Below are 24,082 nucleotides of genomic sequence, written 5' to 3'. Positions count from 1 at the left end.
TGGTAAACTTCTTAAGATTTGTTCTAGCCCAACCATGGTGACAAAGTTCCCTGGTAAACTTCTTAAGATTTGTTCTAGCCCAACCACGGTGACAAAGTTCCCCTGCCCATAAAGCCTAGATAAAAGTGGATAAGAAATATGAAGTCCAAAGCTATAGAATACAGCAGTTAGGGAAGTAAACTAAACATGCCCCTCGCCTGCATGCTGATCAGAGTGGTGAAACTGAAGACAGTGTTGGCAAAGTGACTCAGACCCACAGCACAGATTTGATCAAGGGCACAGCTCATAAAAATAGCAACAATTTCGAATTCCCCTATCCAACGTTTAGGAAACAATCCAATAGCAAGAAATGAGAGCGGTTCAATGCCAACAGTTTGACCTGTGGGCGATCAACCTATAAGTCCTCAAAAGAAAACGTCCTTGCTTTCCCTGGGACCAACAGAGATGGGGAAAAAAATAAAACACAGAGGCTGGGGGGTGGGGGTGTAGGAATCAACACAGATGAGGTTGGACAGTTACGAATTCAACAAGAGAATTCAGCAGAGAGACCTGGACATTTTAAACCAGTGTAAGCTGAGAGTTAGGAAATGTTTAAAATTTGAGCCCCAGGACTTCTCATACTATAGTAAAAATATAGGTATTCTTCAAAGGCGCTATCTACACATGTTGCAGTGTGAGGTACAGAGGAAGACTGGAGAAGCCGGACTCCTTGGAAGTACGGAAGGAGCACAGCTATGAATTCACAGTCAATCAAGAGTGTATCTGAGAAAGGACATCCCTTTGACCCAGTGAGCAGCTGGAAGAAAGAGGCATTTAGCAGAGGAGGAGAAAGATGATAGCCCCCTACAGAATCTGTCAGACTAAGTCTGTGATGAATGAGGTTTTTTACAGTAAGATCACCCTCAAAATCAGCTTGTGGAATGGGGGCTACCCTTTTTATAGCAAATTCTAAGAATACATATATCAATGTCCTTCCAGATAAAAAAAAAGATACTTTATTATAACTTTTAAAATTGCAGAACATCAGACTGAATATCATTAGACACATAAACAAAACCACTCATCTGTAAAGTCATCTTCTATCCCCTCTCAAAATTTGGCCAGTGAGTTATGCCTCAGTGAATTTTCCAGTTCAACCCCATTCACCAACATGAAATAAATGGAAACACTAGCCTCTTGGTTTTGCCCACAGTTCCAAAGTGCTATTACAGGTGGAATATCTGCTGCAGAAGGTCATTCTTGCTGCTGTGGGTGTGAGTAAAATATCCATCTCTTTGCCTCTGGTCCGACAGGCTTTGTTCTCTTTCTCCTTGTTTTGTCTCCTTCTACAGGGGTTGCCTTACATACTGCAATCAAAAGACATCTTCTGCTCAGAATCACAACAGATAGTGAGTGGTTCACGTGAGAAGTAATGTTACATACTAAGTTACTGAATCTACAATGAGAAATTAACTCTGGGGTTACAACTCAAATATGACTTCAAGGTAAAGAAAATAACTACTTGGCTGGCTAGTGAAACGCTTAGTTCCTTCTAAAATCATAATTGCAATATGGACTTCTGCTTCATACTGCATCCCAAGGCACAAATCAGGTAACCTACATCTCCCAAATGATCAACAGAGCACTCCATCCTATTTTACCCTCAATGCTGAGAAATTACTCCTGGGCCCAGAAGTTGTCGCATAGGTGGCTTGGGTTACTTGGTGTTCAGGCAACAACTGCCACAGGCCCCAACTTGATGAATACCATCAATTTCTTTAAATATGATGATACTAAGATGGAGGCCCCTGCTCAGAGGAAGCAAGGATATAAAAGCTGGGACAGACTGCTGAGGGTCACTACACTACAGACCCAGATGACACGATGGAACGTGAATACTGAAGCTTACCATCTTCTGAAAAATCTCTTTTTCAAAACCCATACGCCCTTTTTTCTAATCGGGAAATCAGGGACAGGGAAACATTCGCATAATTACCCACCAACATGTTCTTCTTAACAGAAGTGAAGATTATTTTAAGAATATGAAAAGTGTTTCAAGACATCTGTTTTCAGGGACAGACCAGAGCAACAGAAGTACTTTTCAGAGTTGTTTCATTTTAAAGTCTATCTCAAGAACAAGGGCAGCCTGCTTTCACAAGGTACCAAGACATGTTCTGGCAAAAACATTTTCATGTTAGGTTATATGCTGTCAAGTTCAACTATTTTATACATATCTGATCCTTTTCTGTCAGCAAAAAAGGTACAAATTTTAAAACTCGAAAATCAATAATTTCTGGGTAGGATGAAGGTAGAATTTTGGTTGTATTTTATACTTCAGAACACAGATGAAACCAAAAGGTCTGCAATTGTCTCTACATTCACATCTTTCAAAGGTCCTTTCCTCCTTTTACATGAATTCATCTGAATCATTGCCATCCTGTAGGAAACAAAAAAATGAGACCATAAAAGCCTTGAAAATAATTCAATATTTAAAATTTACAATTATCTTAATTAGCAAGCTGCCTTCTCATCTCAGTTGCTGAGTTCAGAAAGTAAAATACCTAAATTCACTCATCACTTCTCCATCTTAAGTTGTCAGTTTCCTGAGATAGCTGAATTAACGGCTATATTCCGTGAGGTGTCATTACATGGCCTGATCACACAGCAATAAGTGACCACTGATTTCTAAATAATGAAGTAAGTCCCACTTGACCTAGTACAGTGCAAAACAAATGTGACTGTAAGAAAACACGATAGGTCCTTCAACAAATGTACCAAGCAAACACCACCTCAATATCCTCATGCCAGCAATTCTGCCAATATGCAAACTATTTCTGGCCTAAGTTCCAGTAATCTGAGCCTCAACATTGTCACAGATTTGGGACTTCACAACATGGCTCTGATTTCTTCTTCTTGTTTAACAGGAAAGGCCATTAGGAAGTCAAACATAGGCTAGTTTACCAAGTTAGCTGGTTTGTGACATTTTTTAATTTAAAAAACCTGCATAACAGTATACAGCACAAAGGGACTGATTTTATTGCGTGGCTTACGAGCAAGTCCTGAAGGCCACACACAAAGGTAGAGCCCTGACTCCCTTTTGGACAACATTCACTAAGAGTGTGCATTCTGATTTGCTTGCCAGTGTCACAACCTGAACACTCCATTTGTTTTATCTTCTTTCTCTTTCCCATTGCTTGACACCAGCATTGTTAGAGAAAGGGATCGGACTAAGGCTCATCTAAATGGCCCTTATTAAAGATGGTAGAGCAATACGACACGGGTAGAAAACATTAGTTTCTGTCAAGTCTGGTTTTAGCTCCAGCTTCACTTAGTGGTTTTCTCTGTGCTTCTCTTCCATTAGCATGATGAACAGAAGCCACGGTAAAAATGCCTTCGGTAATTGTACAAAGAGCAGACTAATGACTGTGTTATATCCAGGCGCCAAGACTATGATTGCCCTAGAGTCTTAATCTGAAATAAAAGCGGCAGCAATGTTTGAAAGAGTCATTTAGTATCTTCAAATGCCAGCTTCAGATCCCAAACACTGAAGATGAACAACTCAGTAAGACAGTCTGGGTTGTTATCAACGAGAGTTTAAGCCATTCCCTGTAAAGGCTGTGAGTTAAATGTGCAGAGTTCCCACTTGTCTGGGGCTATGTTTTGGAATTACAGCAATTACTCTTCTTGATGAACCTGTATAAGCTAAATTAAAACTTGAGTCCTCTGTTATATAAACACTTGCCTTTAACTGAAAAATCAACTGATCACGTTCTAAATTGGATCATAAAACATCTGTATTGCTTACACTTCTACACTGCTGGTGGGAATGTAAACTAGTACAGCCACTATGGAAAACAGCGTGGAGATTCCTTAAAGAACTAAAGTAGAACCATTTGATCCAGCAATCCCACTACTGGGTATCTGCCCAGAGGAAAATAAGTCATTATTCAAAAAAGATACTTGCACACACATTTATAGTGGCACAATTCACAATTGCAAAATCGTGGAACCAACCCAAATGCCCATCAATGAATGAGTGGATAAAGAAACTGTGGTATATATGTACAAAGGAATACTATGCAGCCATAAAAAGGAATATATTAACAGCATCTGCAGTGACCTGGATGAGACTGGAGACTATTATTGTAAGTGAAGTAACTCAGGAATGGAAAACCAAACACTGTATGTTCTCACTGATATGTGGGAGCTAAGCTATGAGGATGCAAAGGCATAAGAATGATACAATGGACTTGGGGGAAGAGTGGGAAGGGGTAAGGGATAAAAGACTACAAATATGGTACAGTGTATACTGCTCAGGTGATGGATGCACCAAAATCTCACAAATCACTACTAAAGAACTTATTCATGTAGCCAAATACCACCTGTACTCCAATAACTTATGGAAAAAAAACAAAACACAAATATCTCTTAACAGAAGATGGTTACAAGGAGAATTAGTCTACTCTTTTAAAGTATGGAGAAAAACTATAAAAACATTTTCACTGAAAGAGAGAATAAAAACACCCAGTGCAAAACTTCCTTGGAATCTTGAACCTGATTCATACTTGGAGCTCAGGAGCAGGGGTTGCAAGCAACAGGGGGAGAGTAAGGGTAGAAAGGTTAGCAATCTTTTAGGCTACAAATTCAATTTCCTAGTCTTGGGACTTTTAACATCCATCACTGATCAGATGGTGTTTGTATATGTATGTATGTAGGTGGGTAGGTAGGTATATATATGTGTGTGTGCATTTGTTTATTTCTCAACTCTAGAATATATACAAGCTTTAAAAATCCGCAATAAGAATGAAATGACTAAGGTCATTAAATAATATGGGGGCTAGATTTCTGGTGGAAAGTAGCCTCTAAAATACAGAAAAGTTCAAAAAGCAAAATAACCCCAACAATGACATCTGAGTTGTGGTATGTTAAAGACTACTGTTTAGCGATAAACCGTTCCAATAGTTTCAAGAAATCGGAAATTAGCTTCTAGAAAGGATTAAACACATCTCATCTTTTCATAATGATACTCTGGAAAAATAGCAACCAAAGACTATATGAACAAGGTATAAAAATATGACTATTTACAGAGTAGGTCAAGGAAGACTTTCACGTCGATGTGTCTTTGCTTCAATTCTGAAGCAGCCCTGTGGAATAATATGTCTCCATTTTACCGATGATCAGTACTCCCTCAGAGAGTTTAAATGACCCAACCACTGTGACAAAGCTCCCTTGTCCAAGGAATTTTTAAGCCCTCACGATTAGCAAATGACAGTTAAGTCTCTAAACTTCAAATTCAAAGCTCTATTTAATTTAATAATGCTATTCTGGAATTTTTCAGGAATAAATTATAAAGAAACGTCTCCGATTCATAAAGGAGCCTCATAAATTTAGTTCTTCATAGATACGGGAATAAGAATGTTGTTCTTACAAATTTTTAGAAGCATATGTAGATATAAACAAGATGTAAAATCCTATTACTTCTAATTCATGCATTAAATCTGGGGTTTGACTAGATGACTTATAAGGGATCTTAAATTCTGTTACAGTTGGCCCTTGATTTCTTTATCTGTGAATTCAACCAACCTCAGCTCAAAAATATTTAGAGGAAAAAAACAATTTAAAAAATACAATTAAAATAATATAAATTAAGAAAATACAGTATAAGAACTATTTACAGAGCATTTACACTATTTAGGTATTATAAGTAATCTAGAGATAAAGTATATGGAAGGATGTGCATAGGTTACATGCAAATACTACTCCATTTTACACAAGGGACTCAAGTATCCTAGCATTTTGGTAGCTTCAGGAAGTCCTGGAACCAATCTCCCACAAATACTGAGGGATGACTATATTTTTTAACTATACTACAAAACATGCAAAATCCCAAATATATCCACCCAGTTTCCATTTTCTGCAGACTGCTCAATAGCAGCTAAATTGTGCTATCTCTAGATACTTCAAGACAAATTTTGGGAAAGACAGCCTCAAGGACAATAATTCTCTGACACAGTTCCAATCAAATAATTAGATGCGATGTTAAGAAGATCCTTTCAGTACTGTGTCATAGGTCACCATCCGTTTTTATCCCAGGTCCTAAGGAACATGAAAAAAACCAATTTTGTCGCTTAGGCTTCACTTAGTCACATAAGATCTTAGGGTAAGTACTTTTATTTTAATTGAAGGTGATAATTTTGTTCTCACTCAATTATAATATGGACTCTACAGTCACAGTGATATAGAACACTAATAAATAAAGGCACTTTTGCATGCCTGCAACCAGAAAAGAGGGGAAATAAAGAATAAAGTCCTGTAAATATAAAGTGAATAGACCTGTACTCCACAGTAGACAAGCTCTGACAATCTCTTTCCCTGAGATGAGCTACTTAACAATACACATGAGGAAGTCCACAGGGAAGGAGGCGCAATGCCTAACAGACTCCAGCCTGAGTGGTGTCCTGGTTGTCAAATCACAGTCATCTATTTGCAACATGTAAGGCAATAATGGCCAGTAACACAATTATTAAAAACCCTTAGTGAATTATTTCAAGGCAAACACATTCATGCAAACCACCTGAACATACCTGATTTGAAGACATATTTTCAACTTTCATTAGTGAGGAATAGCTCCTAGAAGGAAAAAAAACACACACACACATACATTTAAAACATGGTGATCCAGTCAACAAATATTTGATGAACATTTCCTGTGTATCCAGCACCGTTCAGGGGCTTTCGAAGAACCGCAAGAGCTATTAGATATAACCTCTGAGCTCAAGGAGATTGCAACATTCAAAGGATACATATTTATAAACAATAAAAAAGATGTGCACAGCACTTAATAGTTTACAAAGTGCTTTCTCCCACTTGTTTCATGTCACCACCTCCACAATAACTTGGCGAGACAGGTGGCATTATTCCCTCTTTTTAGATGGGGAAGTTCACCTACAGCCAAGATCTGATATGATTCACTGCTTAGGTATATAGCTCAGACTGTAAGTGCTACAGGAATTCAAAGGAGGAAACACATCGGTGTGGGCAAGAGCTGTCAGGGCACCCTTCACAGACAAGGCAGAACCCAAATCAAGCCAATCAAGCCAATCAGGATGAGTGAGGGGGCATTTCAGATCCAGAGAGTGGGATGAGCAAAGAGACAGAGATGGTATCTATATGACTTGCTGAAGATCCAGCTAACTCGGGCAGGTTCTCAAAGTAAAGTAGTGGGAAATCAGGCTGGATGTGGGGTCCAATTATGTTATCTTGATTGCGTGACTGAACACAATGTGTTCAGCAAGAAGCCATAATACACAACTGTGTAAAGCCATAATGAGGTTCGATGGGTATTTATTAAATGTCCATGATGCGTAAGACCCTGTGCTAAGCCTGGGTGGAGGATCGGATGAGAAGAAAACAGAAAATGATGACTAACACAAAGCCTGGACCCACAGAACTTACTAGGAGGGGAAATAAGACTTATTCATCAATAACTACAGTGAAAAGTACTATTAAAAAATACACGGCTGGGGGCAGTGGCTCACGCCTGTAATCCCCGCACTTTGGGAGGCCGACACAGGAAGATCACGAAGTCAGGAGTTCGAAAGCAGCCTGACCAACATGGTGAAACCCCATCTCTACTAAAAATACAAGAATCAGCCAAGTGTGGTGGTGTGCGCCTGTAATCCCAGCTACTCAGGAGGCTGAGGTAGGAGAATCACTTGAACCTGGAAGACAGAGGTGGAAGACAGAGGTTGCAGTGAGCCGAGATCGCACCACTGCACTCCAGCATGGGCAACAGAGCAAGACTCCATCTCAAAAACAACAACAACAAATACACAAAGAGACAAAGGAAAGTGAGACTACATAATACCAATGCTTTGAAAAGAATAGTCTGCAGCAAACAAGAGTAGAGAGAGGAGAGAAGTGGTCAAGGCAAGAAGGTCCATTCAAAATAACAGTATTTACCATTTACTAGGTGTCCTTTATTTGCTAAGAACTGTAGAAAGTGCTTTCTACACAAATTACTGCTAACCTCTACAACCACCTAATAGGTCAAGGAGTATTTTAAGCCCATTGTACAAAATAAGAAAGCACAGTCAGGGTGGTTAAGTACGTTGTCCAAGGTCTTAGAGATAAGAAGATATGCCAGCTTTTGAACCCAGCTCTGACTCCTAAGCCCACACTCTTACCAGGCCACAGCTTACTGTAATACCCCAATTTGAGGGCATGAATCCCTGGAGTTAACAGCTGTAATGGTAAGAAGGAATACAGAGAAGAAACAACAATGACATCAAGGTTTGTTGCTTGGGTGATCTGAAAAAATTAAGAGGAATGGGAAAATGTTGCAAAGAAGATGTGCCTGGTTTGAGACATGCTGCATTTGAAGTCACAGTGAGACACCCAAGTAAATATGAACTGTAGAAAATGAAAATTGAAGACCAGTGGGAAGGAGGAATGTCACAGTCAAAGATAATGAGTTGGGAGACTGGGAGACACCCAGAGGGAGAGACCTGTAAGCTTGTAAGAGTAAGTGGTATCCCCAAGGAATTAAAAACAAAAAGAACAACAACAACAACAAAAGAAACGAAAAAAAAAACAGACAAGATCAACAGGTTGCATGAGCAGGAGGAGAAAGACATGTTGATGAAACGAAAGTAGTGAGAGCAGAGAATGTCAATCCTGACTGCATCTGAAAATCACTTGTGAAGATTTAAATGGATCCATATGCCCAGTTGTGGGGATCTAACCAGGCTGAAGAATCACTGGGTCAGAATAGCCATCTATGCGACAATGAGGCACAAATTCTCTTTTCTTGGGCCGGAAGCAGTGGCTCACGCCTGTAATCCCAGCACTTTGGGAGGCCAAGGCATGCGGATCACTTGAGGTCAGGAGTTCAAGGCCAGCCTGGCCAACATGGTGAAACCCTATCTTTACTAAAAATATAAAAATTAGCTGGGCATGGTGGTGCATGCCTGTAATCTCAGCTATCCGGGAAACTGGAGCAGAAGAATCACTTGGATCCAGGAGGTGGAGGTTGTAGTGAGCCGAGATGGTGCCACTGTACTCCAGCCTAGGCAACAGAGTGAGACTCAGTCTCAAAAACAAAACACAACAAACAAAAACAAATTTACCTTTCTTTAGTTTTCTCTGAGCTCCATTTCCATTAGTCCAACTACCTTCCTGACATCTTTTTGGAGATCTCGAGGGTATTTTCAGATTCCTATGTCCCTATCCAACTCATGGTCTTCCCCCTACCAAACCAGTTTAGTTCTTTTCCAGTGTTCCCCAGCTCAAAGAATGGCATCACTATCCATTTCATTTCCAACTGGAAACCTAGGAGTTCCATTCTTAGCCCACTTTTCCCTGCCCTTCACCTCAATCCAAACTATCATCAAATCCTAATGTTTTACCTAGAAAATTATCTCTCATTGATCCACTTCTCTCCACCCCAAGTCACCACCATATTCTAAGCTACCATCATCTGTGATGTGGAATGCTCTTAACCTAGTCACACCCACTCTGGTTCCCTTTACAATCAGGTCAGCAAAGTGACCTTCTCAAAACACAAGCTTCATTGTATTAACCCTTGCTTAAAACCTTCTGATGGCTTCACAGTGCTCTTAGGATGAAGACAAACATGGCCAGCAAGGGCCTGTGTAGACTGGCCCCTTGATCCAAGTACCCTCTCACCCCTGCTGCTTTAGACATTTGGGACTTTAGTCCTGCATTTTGCCTTGCTGCTCCCATAAAAAGTCTTTGCATACATAGTTCCCTCTGTTTTACAGCACTCCTTCCAACTCTTTAGCTATCAGAGTTTTGATCTTAACTTCAAGACCACCATATCAGGGACAAGTGTGGTGGCTCATGCCTTTAATCCCAGCGCTTTGGGAGGCTGAGGCAGGAGGATCACTTGAGCTCAGGAGTTTGAGATCAGCCTGGGCAACATGGCAAGACTCCACCTCTACAAAAAATAAGCATATTAGCTGGGCATGGTGGTGTGAGCCTATAGTCTCAGCTACTAAGGAGGCTGAGGTGGGAGGATCACTTGAGCCCAGGAATTGGAGGCTGTAGTGAGCTATGATGGCACCCTGGCACTTTAGCCTGGGATACATTTGGCATGTGTTTTAACAGAAAGAGACATACCAATTGTTTCTAGCTTTCTGAATCCATGGAGATTATTAAAAAATACAAGTGATTAGCAACAGCTTAGAAAGTGGGACTAATTAAACTTTTGAAGCAAAAATTGTATTCAATGAGACTGAGAATTATTTCCCCTCAGTTAAATACGAATATTTTATATGTTGAGGATGCTATAGAAGAAAGCCCAGAAGATATAAAAGCTGTGTTTTGCTTTTTAAGTTTTGTTTAAATATAATTTCTGAAACTCATAAAATCATATGAATGCCCTAAATTTTAGTAGCATGCAGTTTAATATGAATTATGACATATATAAGTTACTTGGTTTATATTGAATAAAAATTACTTTAAAATTGAAACATAAAAGGAATCACCATACCAGGGAGGCTAATCTTAGTATATTCATGATGTATGACTAGTCACTCACTGCATAGACAAAGCACTCTGTCACCTGTAAGGGGACGCAAGGATGCACGAATGCTTCCCTGAAGGAGCTCACAGGTAACACGAGGAGGCACAGCACACAGTGTTATTTACAGTAGAAGGCAGTGGCAATGTGTATAAGATAAACAAAAAGAGGTACAAAGAAGTCGGTTCTTCATGAGACTGTCATCCATTTAATTAGTTAACGGTTTCACCATTTCCTCTCCTACAGGTTACTTCACTCATCCTGTAAGTCTACCTTTTCCCAATATTCCACAAAACCTATAAAGGCTCTTTATCACTTACAACATGAAATTCTGGACCAAAGGAAACCTTTTAAGTCACTCTACAATGTACCTAATTTTTCATTCTTTCACTTGCCTACGTGTGACCTTGACTCTGGCCTTGCCGGTTTGTTCATTCCTTGCCTCAAAGGAAGCACGATACAGACTATCGGCTTCAGGATTAGACTTGAGTTTGGATTCCTGCTTTGTCAGTTACGGGCTAAAATCCTTCCACATTATCCTCCATGCTGAAGTAATCTTTGCGTGAAAATCAAGTTCATGTCAGTATTCAAACTGATGATACATTTTCTGACTTACCATTTCACCTGGGTCTTGTACTTCTCTCAATCCAATTACCTGAGCTGTGGGTTCCAATTCTGATCTCCCAGTCTCTATCACAACTTTTTATTTTTATGTTTTGAGACACAATCTACCTCTGTCACCCAGGATGGAATGCAGTGAGCTCTCTGCAGCTTCAGCCAACAAGTCTCAAGCAATCCTCCCACCTCAGCCTCCAGAGTAGCTGCGACTATAGGCTTGTACCACCACGCCTGGCTAATTATTTTATTTTCTGTAGAGACAGAGTCTAATTTTGTTGCCCAGGCTGATCTCAAACTCCCAGACTCAAGCAATCCTTCTGCCTCAGCCTCCCAAAGTGCTGGGATTATAGGCATAAAACACTTTGCCCGACCCCATCTCAACTTTTAAATATCCCTCTCTCAGGTAGCCATAGTCCTTACTCTTCGTTTTGACTGCCTCAACCTCTCATCTGTTACTCACCCATCCTCTATTTATGATGTTTCCCTGACTATTGCTTATTTCTTCTGGTTTCAACATCTACATGGGTTGACTTAATTTTGATGTAATAAATGTTTGGTTCAGTAACACAAAAAGCCAAATAAAAGAATGCAAAATTAAAAGATGGTAATAGACATAGATTTCTATATCTTGGGTGGAAGATTCAAAGACAGAAATTAAAATGATGCTAGCACTGCAAAATGTAAAAACAGATTACAAAACAAGTCAGAAGCTTAGAGCCTACTGCTGGAATTTCACAGAAGCTGCAGAACACAGCAAACAGTAGTTCCGGATGTGCCAAGCAAACCCTTGCAATGTCACCGCGTCACGTCCCATTCCCGGCACTGCAGCCCTGTGCCACGTTCTTCTATTTTCTGCAGCATGTGACAGAAAGTTGTCTGTGTGGCATATGGTTAATGGAAATAAACATAGCGATTGTTTTTGGTTTTCTGAGATCCATGGAGATTATTAAAAAATACAAATGACTAGTGACAACTTAGAAAGTGGGACTGATTACATTTTTGAAGCAAAAATCTTATATTCAGTAAGATTGAGTTTTCCCTTCAGTTAAAAGGAGTATTTTATACGTTGATGACACTATGGAAAAAAGCCCAGAAGATCCGAAACTGTGTTTTGATGGACAAATTTTGTTTAAATGCTTGTAATTTTTGAAACTCATAAAATCACATAAATGTCCTAAATTTTAGTAGCATGCAGTTTAATTTGAATTATGACATCTATAAATTACTTGATTGACTTAAATTGAATAAAAATTACTTTAAAATTGAATAAATTGAACAGAGGGCAGAAGAGTATAGTAAGTAATGTGTGTAGGTTTGAGAATCAGACTGAGACTAAGTAGCCACATGAGCTTGTAGCAAGATTCTTGATTGCTTCTCATGCTCAGTTTCCTCTTCTATAAGATGCAGATAAAAATCTGCTATGGCTATTGTTGGCATTAAATGAGAGAATGCAGTAAACCACTTCGCAGTGCAGTGTTTGGCAGAGGGAAAATGTTCAGAAGGGTTAGCTATTCTTCCTTATTCGATGTTGTAAGTAAATTAGGTCATCTTATGTTCCTAATATGATGTTCCATCATGTTTCTAAACAAAATTATGTTCGATTCATACAAAGGGCACTAAAAGGCATGTTTTCAATTTCCCCCCACTCCAAACTCAAAACAAAAAAGAATTAACTACTCTAAATCCTGCATCACTCAGAATTCCACACATTTTACCTCACTGATGGTGTTAATACCGTTTCTTTCACTTCAAACACAAAGCACATTCACAATTCTAGGCCATATCAAATATTTAAACATATATGTTTGTTGGCCTCATATTAGCAGATTGTAATTCAGGGTAACGTTTCTGAAGCTCTCCATATGAACACTGTATTTTAAATGAAGTTACTAAGCCTGTTTTAGCAGAACCCCAACCAGAAACACGTGCATGTGAATAATAAATAATAGTATGTGTTCATTATACTTACATTCTGACCCAACAATCTTTCTAAGAATCCAGGGCATTCCAAGGAAACTGGGTTAGGACATGCCTACGCAACATGTTTCTGATTCCACACCATTTCCAAAGGCGATATATGTTATCAGTAACCCTTTTTTCTTTTTGGTGTATGTATTGCAAATAAAAAATCATGGAAAAATCTAGGAGTTCTGTGAGGAGAATTTGCAGGGTTAATTTCCTTTAATTAGAACAACTAGGGGCTCTTCGGGTACAGCACTGTATGGCAGAACATCCACATTCTAGTCTCTAGAACCTATAAATATGTTATCTTCTATGGCAAAGTAGACTTTGCCGATGTCATTAGTTAAGGACCTTAAAATGGAGAGATCATCCTGAATTATCTGGATTAACCCAATCTAATCACACTGTTCCTTAAAAGCAGAGAAGGCAGTGGTCAGACAGGGGACTGTGACTATGGAAAGCTTTGGAGAAGGAGCCACAAGCCAAGAAATGTGGGTGCCTCTCAAAGTTGAAAGGAAAGATTCTCCCCTAGTGCCTCCAGACACTTTGATTTCAGCCCAGTGAGACTACTACTGGACTTCCAATCTTCAGACAATAAATCTGTGTTGTTTTAAGCTACTACATTTGTGGCAATTTGTTTCAATGGCAATAGAAGACTAACAATCATTATTGTCATGGCTTCATTAGAATTCATGTCTTCATTAGAATTTCAGGAGCCAAATTGTATTTGAAATATTTAGCTGTTTAAAAAGGTAGTGCTTTGAAACAGGCCTTACTACATTAAACTTTCAAAACGTAGAAAAAGAGTTTTAAAAACAGCTTTGAGAGTTACTAGCATTGGTTTTTAGAGCCAACACAACTTTATTTAAATAGCACAGCTAGTCAACAGTAAACCCCTCCCACAGCACCTTTTCCTTTCCAGAAGAACTTTACAAACCAAACCAAACCAAACTAGGGATAACCTATGAAGGTTTCTCTATGAATAAAATTAGTTATTTTATTTCATCCACTTTCATATCCTGCCGCCATAAACAAGCAATTCTTTGCTGAAGTTGCTTATCAGCTTAAGGAGATTTTGGGCTGAGATGATGGGGTTTTCTAAATATACAATCATGTCATCTGCAAACAGGGACAATTTGACTTCTTCTTTTCCTAACTGAATACCCTTGATTTCTTTCTCTTGCCTGATTGCCCTAGCCAGAACTTCCAACACTATGTTGAATAGGAGTGGTGAGAGAGGGCATCCCTGTCTTGTGCCAGTTTTCAAAGGGAATTTTTCCAGTTTTTGCCCATTCAGTATGATATTAGCTGTGGGTTTGTCATAAATAGCTCTTATTATTTTGAGGTACGTTCCATCAATACCAAATTTATTGAGCATTTTTAGCATGAAGGGCTGTTGAATTTTGTCAAAAGCCTTTTCTGCATCTATTGAGATAATCATGTGGTTCTTGTCTTTGGTTCTGTTTACAGGTAACCTACAGAATGGGAGAAAATTTTTGCAATCTACTCATCTGACAAAGGGCTAATATCCAGAATCTACAAAGAACTCAAACAAATATACAGGAAAAAAACAAACAACCCCATCAAAAAGTGGGGAAAGGATATGAACAGACATTTCTCAAAAGAAGACATTCATACAGCCAACAGACACATGAAAAAATGCTCATCATCACTCGCCATCAGAGAAATGCAAATCAAAACCACAATGAGATACCATATCACACCAGTTAGAATGGCAATCATTAAAAAATCAGGAAACAACAGATGTTGGAGAGGATGTGGAGAAATAGGAACACTTTTACACTGTTGGTGGGATTGTAAACTAGTTCAACCATTATGGAAAACAGTATGGCAATTCCTCAAGGATCTAGAACTAGATGTACCATATGACCCAGCCATCCCACTACTGGGTATACACCCAAAGGATTATAAATTATTCTACTACAAAGACACATGCACACGTATGTTTATTGCGGCACTATTCACAATAGCAAAGACTTGGAATCAACCCAAATGTCCATCTGTGACAGACTGGATTAAGAAAATGTGGCACATATACACCATGGAATACTATGCAGCCATAAAAAAGGATGAGTTTGCGTCCTTTGTAGGGACATGGATGTAGCTGGAAACCATCATTCTTAGCAAACTATCACAAGAAGAGAAAACCAAACACCGCATGTTCTCACTCATAGGTGGGAACTGAACAATGAGATGACTTGGACTCGGGAAGGGGAACATCACACACTGGGGCCTATCATGGGGAGGGGGGAAGGGAGAGGGATTGCACTGGGGAGTTATACCTGATATAAATGATGAATTGATGGGTGCTGACGAGTTGATGGGTGCAGCACACCAACATGGCACAAGTATACATATGTAACAAACCTGCACGTTATGCACATGTACCCTAGAACTTAAAGTATAATAATAAAAAATAAAATTAAATTAAAAAAAAAAAAAGCAATTCTTTTAACCAACACATTAATATAAATGCCTTTTTTAAAAAACTGATTCAAGGTTCTGAGCTTGTTACATGTCCCTCCTTCTACCAATATATCATTTTTAATGGCTAATACATGATTAAAATCATCAGGGCCATTAAAATCTTTGAGGCCAGTCTCAAAGCCACAGCTCCGACATACCTAAGTTCATCCATTTCCCTCTTCTTCTTCATTTCTTCTTTTTCTCTCCTTTTCATTTCCTGAATTTGGGCTTTTTTCTCATTCCTCTCTTCACGATCTCTGCATTCTTTCTCTGCTGCTAGGTCTGGGAACCGCTCCACTTTGGTCTTTTCTAGTCGGTTCAGGATCTCATTTACTTTCTTCTCCACTGTCACAATTTTTACCTTTAAGGGAGATAGGAGAAAAGATATTGCATCTTTTTGTTTTTTTTCTCCCAGAAGAGGGGTGAGGCTTTCCAGGGGTTTAGCAACCCAGTTTAATTCCCTTTAGAAAACACACATCATGCTCAGCCCTCAACAACAATGGTGTCAGACAGAAAAGATAGGATACTCCATTCAGTATCAGGGCTCCGCCTCCTTCAGTGGCACAAAACACTTACATCCTTCTGCCTGTGAAAGCCTATCTGCCCCACATCCATGTCAGCTGTTTTCTTCAGGTTAGACCACGGCGTATATACCACATTAACGTTGTTCATCTTGCAGCCTGCCAAGAGAGACTGTCTTCAACATGCAGGCAGGATGAGACTGAGCAATGTGTTCCCTTACCCACTGGCAAACTGCCATAAGCCGACAAGGGAAACGGCTTAGAATGAACAGGCCACCCATTGTTTTAAACCACCAATACTTTTTCAAAACCACCCACAAAAGGCAAATGGTAAAGCTGACAAAATTCAGACGGAAGTATTACTATGGCAAGTAGGGGTCCATGGATTAGCTTCAGGGACTTCTGAGGACTCTCTAACATTGGAGGCAAAATGTATCATTGTGGTTTTTTTCGAGAGAAAAGGACTGACTACGTTTCCTCAGATTCTCAAAGGACTCCTTGACTCTGAAGGTTAAGCAACAATGGAAAGCCACGGCCTGGGACTCAAAAGCCCTGGACTCTAGCCGGGACTACCACGAGCTAGCCGAGCCTCTCTGGAGAAGTCCCCCGGCCCTCTGAATCTCATATGAAATGTGAGGAAATTGGACTAGTTGAATAGATTTTTTGCTTGTATTTTCTTTCAGCAGTGGAACCCTTTTACTAAAGAAAATATAGAAGTCATCAAAGCAGAGGCGCTCTGGATGGAAGGAGTGCCAGGTGCCCTGTTCACTCCTCCTCCTACCCCTTGCACCACCTCCTCCACCACTCATGCCCTCTACCCCCAATATCCTCCCTGGCAGCTCTGGAAATCGCAGTTTAATCACTGGTCGATGCTCTCTCTGGTCATTTCAAATTAGATGGCAAGAGATTTCAATGCTTATTAAATCCCCATGTACACTGTAAAAAGCTGGAAGACGACTTTACCTAAGTGTTCAAAGTTAACACCACTAAAAATGGCACAAAATGACATCATGTGCTGCCTGACTATAATGTGCAAAACTTCACTTATGTAATATTCCTGCCCCAAAGTGCATGATGGGATTCTAATCCAGAGGAAGCGCCAGACAAACCCCAACTGTGGGTTAGTAATCCCATTACTACAACTGGTCTGCACTCTTCGAAAAACAAAGCAGCATGTCTGGATTAAAGGAGACTAAATACAGCACAAGTAAATACAGCACATGGCCCTGGATCCAAAAAAAAAAAAAAAGCTATAAAGAAACAGTAGTGGGACAAGTGTAAAACTTAAATATGGACTGTATATCAGAACACAGTATTCTATCCATGTTAAACTTCCTGAATTTTACCACTATAATGCAGTTATTTAAGACAATGTCCGTGTTCTCCAGAGAAACATGTTCAAGGGTGATGATATCTACAATTTCCCTTCAGATGGTTCAGCTAAAAAGGTTAATGAGTGTGCTATATATAAAGCAAATAAATATGGAAAAATTTAAAAATTGATGAATCTAAGTGAATGGTATATGGCAGCTGTACTATTCTTGCAACTTTTCTGTATATCTGAAAGTTTTTTCAAAATAAAGTTTCTTTAGAAAATCTCCATGTGCAAGGCACTGTAGGGGATACAAACATGATTAGACAATGACTCTTGCTCTCCACGACTCTAACGGAGCAGGGCAAGCACATAAATAACTTGGATTAAAAGGAGAACTGATCAAATGCTGTTGGAAAGGTAGAGGAAAGTGCTGAGACAGCACAGAGAAAGTGGGGCCACTCACAGCTGAAGAGGGAAAAGCCTTCATCGAGGAGGCTCACAGAGCTCAGGGGTTACGGCAGAAGACTTGAGCCAAATGGGGTGACATCAAATCCAGTCTCTACTGCACTTTAGACCTCTAAGACCTTGAAGAAGTTCCTTAATTCTCTTTAAGATCAGTGTCCTCCTCTATAAAATGAAAATAACATCTAACTCAACAGGGTGGATAATTTGTGAAGTACTTAGCACATGGCCAGGCATGTAATTAACATTCCATCAATGTTAGCAATTACTACCACCACTATACCTACTATGTGGACCTTGAACCTTAGCTTAAATCTGGACTCTGATGACTGACAATGACAAACCTGAAGGCAGAGGGAACAATACAAGCCGGGTGCAAGGTCAGAAAACAGCAAATATTGGCTTTGGCTGTAGGGTGAAATATGTGAAGGAAAAGAAGTCCGCAGTCAAATCAGAGATGCTTAAATATCGACTTCAGAAGTCCGGACTGAACAGTTTAGGCTGAGGGGAGTCAAGAAAGTTTCTAAACTTTTAAAAGTTAAATCTAGAAAGATTCATTGGGTGAACAAACAACAGGCTGACCTAAGATTCTAGAGCTATGACCCAGAACAGGCTGATTCTACAGCGATGAACAAGTTTACCCCCAATGTCCTTGGTTCTGATCACCGTAGGTGGTCAACCGGGGGAAAACTTTGTCCCTACAAAGTGCCATAAGCGGAGTGTCCTCTAGAAATCTCACAGCAAAGACTGTTTTCTCTACTCCTTGGCACAGTATCTTCTACTGACTCACAAGAGCAAGACCCTTGGGCTTAGCTCCTTATTTGCTAGCTGAGCTATTGTTGCAGAAAGCTGAAGAGGAGAGAAAGAGTAATTCAGGGTCATGACTCTTTGCTCCTCTTTGTTTTCTCTAGAACTAGTAAACTAAGAAGAGATTAAGAAGAAAGTAGCTGGGCCAAGAATAAGGCCTCCAAAGCTCTTTTAACAAAGGCATGTCTGCTAGCCAGGGGCATGGGAAGGCATAAGGACATATGAAGGAAGTTGGAACACAGAAGAAAAGAATATAATGACTGTTTCAATTCTTATTATTTCAGTAACTGAAGATCTTCGCTGAAAATCTTAATTCTGTTCTACTCATAAAATGGAATGTCCCAAAATGTATTATAATTTGTTGACTTATAGAGTTGAAAATCAGTGGCTCTGTAAAGCAAGAGTTCTGCCTTCTTTGGCTAGGTGCTGACTCATCATTCAGGCCACCTAAGTGAAGGTGTGGGAAGCACAGTCTGAGTGACGGGGAAAGGGGAATGCTGCGCTGCTCTTGTCCTGTAATTGCCAACCCCTGGTACCTGTTATCAGCTGTGGGTTTGCCCCATGTTTATCTTCTACCCAAACCATGACTGCTTTCCAACCGTCTGGAGCAGCATCCTTCCACTCCATCTCAGGCCACAATAACCTCTACCTGATCTAGACCTATGTTCTACACCCTAAAATCGGATCTACTGGCTCATCCTTAGCAGAGCACCACCTCCTGGTTTCCCTTCTTAAACCCCATCTCTAACCTAATAATCATCCTTCTTGACCCTTCATGATGATTAGATGAAATCTTGCATGGCAGAAATAAATACCAGGTAACCACCAAGCACAGTATGCCAGGCCCTACCTAAAACACTTAGCCTAATTGTTCTCAACCCACACTGCACAGGAGAATCACACAGAGAACTTTTAAAAGCAGTGATATTTGGCAATCACCCCAGACCAAGTAAGTAAGATTCTCTTCGGTGGGGAGGGGAAGTAACAAGATCAACTGACTTAACAACTTCACAATTTAAGAGAGAAAAAGTATGTAAGAGGAGGAGAGAAAGAAAAAGTAGAAAAGCATGATTTGGGGACTTTAATTCTAGAATCTAATGACAAATAATAGAAATAAAGATATCAAACAACATTAAAAATAAAGCAATAAAACACATTGTTCTTGCTTAGCTATCAACATCACCAAATTTGCCAAAGTCTTTATAATAACACTAAGTACAGACAGATCTAGACAACCTTCTGTTCAAGGTAAGGAAACAGTAAAAAGAGCTGAGACTCAGATAGGACCATCAAAATGACAGGGGTGGGGAGATCAGTTTTTAGTTATTTGACAGGTAGCAAAATTGCCATCCATCTTAAAGAACAAAACATGGCAAAGGCACAGCACATGTTATTCCTTTGATGGAGGCCAAAGTCAACAGCATGCTCACTAAAATGTAATCCATTTCAGACAAAGAGAAAGTTAATGCTAATTCTAAAAACACCACTAGGAAAACTGACCTTGAATGCTATTGGCCTTCACAAGGTGGGCACAGTCCATCAGCACTTCCTTTGGGATGTCTTCTATATTCTCTCCCTGAAACACAAAAATAAATCAATTGGTCCACTACCTCATTATCCATTGACACTGGAGCACTCAAAGGGCATTTGCTGCCTTATCTACCAGGTATGATTTTATTAAAAGCAGAGGTTCTTCAACTGTTACAGAACACTGAAAAGTAAATTTACTGTGTGCATTATGGGAATGTTTGTTTCAAATAAGAGAACGCTGTAATATGAAAAATACTGACACTTAATAAGTAAAAACAAAACAAAACAGGAAATGAAAAAAACTGCCAGAATATTAATTATAATTGCGTCTGAATAATTTTTATTCTCTTTCTTCTCATTCTGACTTCTAGAAACCTTGTGGGAAAATGGTGCCTATTTTTGACAACTGGATGTCTTCCTGGCCGAGGTCCCTATGACCTTCCTCTCAAAAGAAAATGTGTAGTTTTAGTTCTCAGACATCTGGTAGGTCATCTATCCTCAGCTTTAATCAGGAAAAAAGTTCTTGTTGTGTAGATCTCAACCATTCACTAGAAGGAAGAAATAACAGAAATGACACTGATCCTTTTTCTCTACAGAAATTTGTATCAAAATCAAAGATGAATAAGTGAGGTGATGCCCCTTTTACAGATGCAGAAACAGGCCAGTTAAGTAACTTGCTCAGAGTCACATGGTGAGTAAGCAGCAGAACCAGAATTCAAAGCCAGCAGTCTGGCCCCAGAGTCTGAATGAACCCCTTAGTCTTACTGCATTTCCAACACTTCCTTGGTACCTACTAAGTACAATGGCTATGTCATTTACTGTAGGAAATTAATCAGGTAAAAGTTCCTCAAGGAGCACACACTTTCAAACTGGGCACATTAGGCTGGGTTTAGGGGCTCATGCCTGTAATCCCAGCACTTTGGGAAGCCAAAGCAGAAGGATAGCTTGAGCCCAGGTGTTCGAGACCAGCATGGGCAACACAGTGAGACCCCATATCTACCAAAAAAAATTAAACTGGGCTCATTATGTGCTTCCAAAAGAAAGTGAAATTGAACTTCAATTCAAACAAGTAATAATTGGTGATAATGTGAACTTGGGCCTACCACCAGTATTTTCCATCTTCTGACACAGCAGATTCTCCAAAGAAGACATTAATCTGACCCAAAATGAAACTTGGTAATGCCATAATTTATTTTCTCTAAATATAATAGTTCCAAAATGGCAAGAAGTTGCCTAAAAGAACTCAGAATTTTGCTCCAGCATAGAGTTCATAATTCTCTTTTCCTTCACCATATAATCCTTGAAAACATAAATAGTATGAGATGGGGCAAAATGTTTAACCTTGCTAGTAAACTAAAAAGTGAATATTATCGCCCTAATGAAGTAGCATCTTATATTCATCAAAATGGCTAAAAGTTTTTTTTATTTTTTAAGTTATAAAACCCAAAAAGATTTTGGAAAACCTATAAATAGTAGAGAGCATTTTAAACAAGCAAAGTACTTTCAGAAGGCAATCTGGCAACAAAGCAGTTACCAAACTATGTACATCTTTTGACCCAGGAAATCCATTCCTAAGAATTATTCTAAAAGAATAATGAAAAACAAAAAAACAAAACATAGAACCAGAAGGTAGATCATGAAAAGTTATTTCTTGGTGATTCATAATGCTGGAAAATTGTAAACAACCTATATTTTGACAAGGGAGTTTCATATTAATTGCAGCATATTATTAACTCAACGCAGCCAGTCAAAATAACAAATATGAAAATTATATAGCAACATAAAAAAGTTCACAAAATGTCACGTTAAAAAGTAATCTAATCAACCAAGGGATGTCAAGCTGGAATGTGGACAAAAGAATTTAACTGTATTACAAACACAGGACATCACATCACTGAAAGGGGTGGGGAAAAAAAGTAGCTTACAGCTAACTTTGGAAAATGATGTGTTTTTGTTGTTGTTGTTCTTGAGACAGGGTCTTGCTCTGTTGCCCAGGCTGGAGTGCAGTAGTGTGATCATGGCTCACTGAAGCCTCAGCCTCCCGGCCTTAAGTGAGCCTCCTACCTCAGCCCCCCGAGTAACTGGGACCACAGATGGGTATCCCACAACCAGCTAAATTTTCTTTATTTTTTGTAGAGACAGGGTCTCCCTATGATGCCCAGGCTGGTCTTGACCTCCTGGGCTCAAGTGATCCTCCTGGCTCAGCCTCCCCAAGTGCTAGCATGGAAAACAATGTTTTGACTGGAAATGCTTTAAGGCAAAAAGCAAAGGATGACAATCAGAGCCATCCCCATGAGCTCATGTTTAGCTTAGTATAAATACAGATGGAGAGATACAGAAACAATTACGGATATGTGCATATGCATGGGTTAGTACACATACATGTATCTCCTTCTCTGTCAGCTCAGAGGGCCGAAAAGCAATGACACTCCAGTGGTAACAGGCACACCCAGAGCCTAGATCTTTTTAAATTTTTTCACATCAGACATGACAAGGTTCAAGGGTGGCACATCTCATACATGCACATGAACAGCCAATCACCACACTCATAAACTACAAAAGGATCTGTCTAGATCTTGATTTCAAAACACCATTACCACTGAAAAGAACCAAGGTTCCTTGGAGAAATGCCTGATTCTGGAGCTGGGACAGGGAAAGCACAAGACGACCCTGGAGCTCTCTGTAGTGCCAGAAAGCAAGGATGTGCTTAAAGAACAAAAGGATGGGAGCAAGTCAGAGGACATGGGAGCACACGGGAGCCCACTGAAAGAGCTCCAACTGAAGCTGCAACGGTATCAGAGTAAAATAACCCGGTTCTAGAACATATCTCAAAGGATAAAATAAACACAGGAGTCTAGGCTGATGCAAATAAATGACTGAATAAATAAATAGGGGAAAAGAGAAAAATGTCCCTTCCAGAATTCCAAATAATGTATACAGACACTCCCATATCCAGGAAGTAGTGCTTAATTCCATCCTCCACCTCCTTGAGTATGGGCTGGACTTAGTGACTTGCTTTCAAATAAGAGTACAGAAAGGGGGAGAAAAGCGACCTTGTAGTAGAGAAACCTCCAAACGCTACCCTGGCCAGGCCATCAAGGCTCACGTCATCAATGATAAGTCATGGTAATGCACGCACCCGATACGCTGTGATGAGAGAGGCACTTCACTCTGTGATATTCTCCTCCTAAACCCATAACCCATCTAGTCACGAGAAAAAATATCAGATAAATGCAAACTGAGCTACAGTCTACAAAATACCTGATCAGTTATTCTCAAACTGTCAAGGTCATGAAAAACAGAGAAAGAATGGAGAAATTGTCAAAGACTAGAGGAGACTAGGCAGACACAACTAAATGTAATATGGTACTCTAGACTGGCTACTAGAACAAAAAGAGGGCATTAATAGAAAATTGGTGAAATCCAAATAAAGTCCAGAGTTTAGGTGACAGCAACATGCCAAGGTTAGTTTCTCCATCTTGACAAATCTGCCATAGTAATGTAAGATGTTAATGATGGAGGAAACTAGGTGAAGGGTAGATGAGAACTCTGTATGACTCCTGCCACTTTTCTGTAAATCTAATATTTTTCCAAAGTTAAAAGTTTATCAAAAAGAAAGCAGTACACTCACAGGCATATATACCCTATGATTCAACTATATAAAATATACGAATAGAGACAGATTGGAAAAGTAGTGGTATTGCATTACTAGGGGCCATTAAATATTTTTTCCTTTATTACTAGCATGTTCTTTTAAACTTCCTAAAGAAGCCCAGGATAGCTGGGAACACAGGCCCTTCACTGAGGCAGTTGAATCACATGAGCCACACATGATATCCACTGGAGGAGACAGAAAGT

The 24,082-nt window shown here is 39.6% G+C and overlaps 1 protein-coding gene across 3 annotated transcripts in view; it reads right to left on the bottom strand.

The window, feature by feature from the left end:
• Positions 1 to 972: 972 nt before the first annotated feature.
• CCDC25 (coiled-coil domain containing 25) overlaps positions 973 to 24,082 on the bottom strand; it is a 41,169-nt gene continuing 18,059 nt past the window's right edge. Inside the window, exons 5-10 of one of the 3 annotated variants that reach the window (XM_011944577.1) lie at positions 20,195 to 20,270; positions 16,166 to 16,269; positions 15,748 to 15,950; positions 6,564 to 6,609; positions 1,520 to 2,416; positions 973 to 1,270 (exon numbers count right to left, since the gene is read on the bottom strand). In XM_011944577.1, coding sequence (XP_011799967.1) covers positions 2,387 to 2,416; positions 6,564 to 6,609; positions 15,748 to 15,950; positions 16,166 to 16,269; positions 20,195 to 20,270 — 459 coding nt within the window. In that variant the 3' untranslated portion in view covers positions 973 to 1,270; positions 1,520 to 2,386. Of the gene's footprint in view, positions 1,271 to 1,519; positions 2,417 to 6,563; positions 6,610 to 15,747; positions 15,951 to 16,165; positions 16,270 to 20,194; positions 20,271 to 24,082 lie in introns of those variants that run through there. The other 2 variants (XM_011944579.1, XM_011944578.1) reach the window with 2 other exon arrangements.

This window comes from Colobus angolensis, unplaced genomic scaffold, assembly GCF_000951035.1.
Source record: "Colobus angolensis palliatus isolate OR3802 unplaced genomic scaffold, Cang.pa_1.0 Scaffold233, whole genome shotgun sequence".
Lineage (NCBI taxonomy): Eukaryota > Metazoa > Chordata > Mammalia > Primates > Cercopithecidae > Colobus > Colobus angolensis.
The sequence above is the reverse complement of the archived record's forward strand: the minus strand, read 5'-3'. Positions and strand labels throughout refer to the sequence as shown.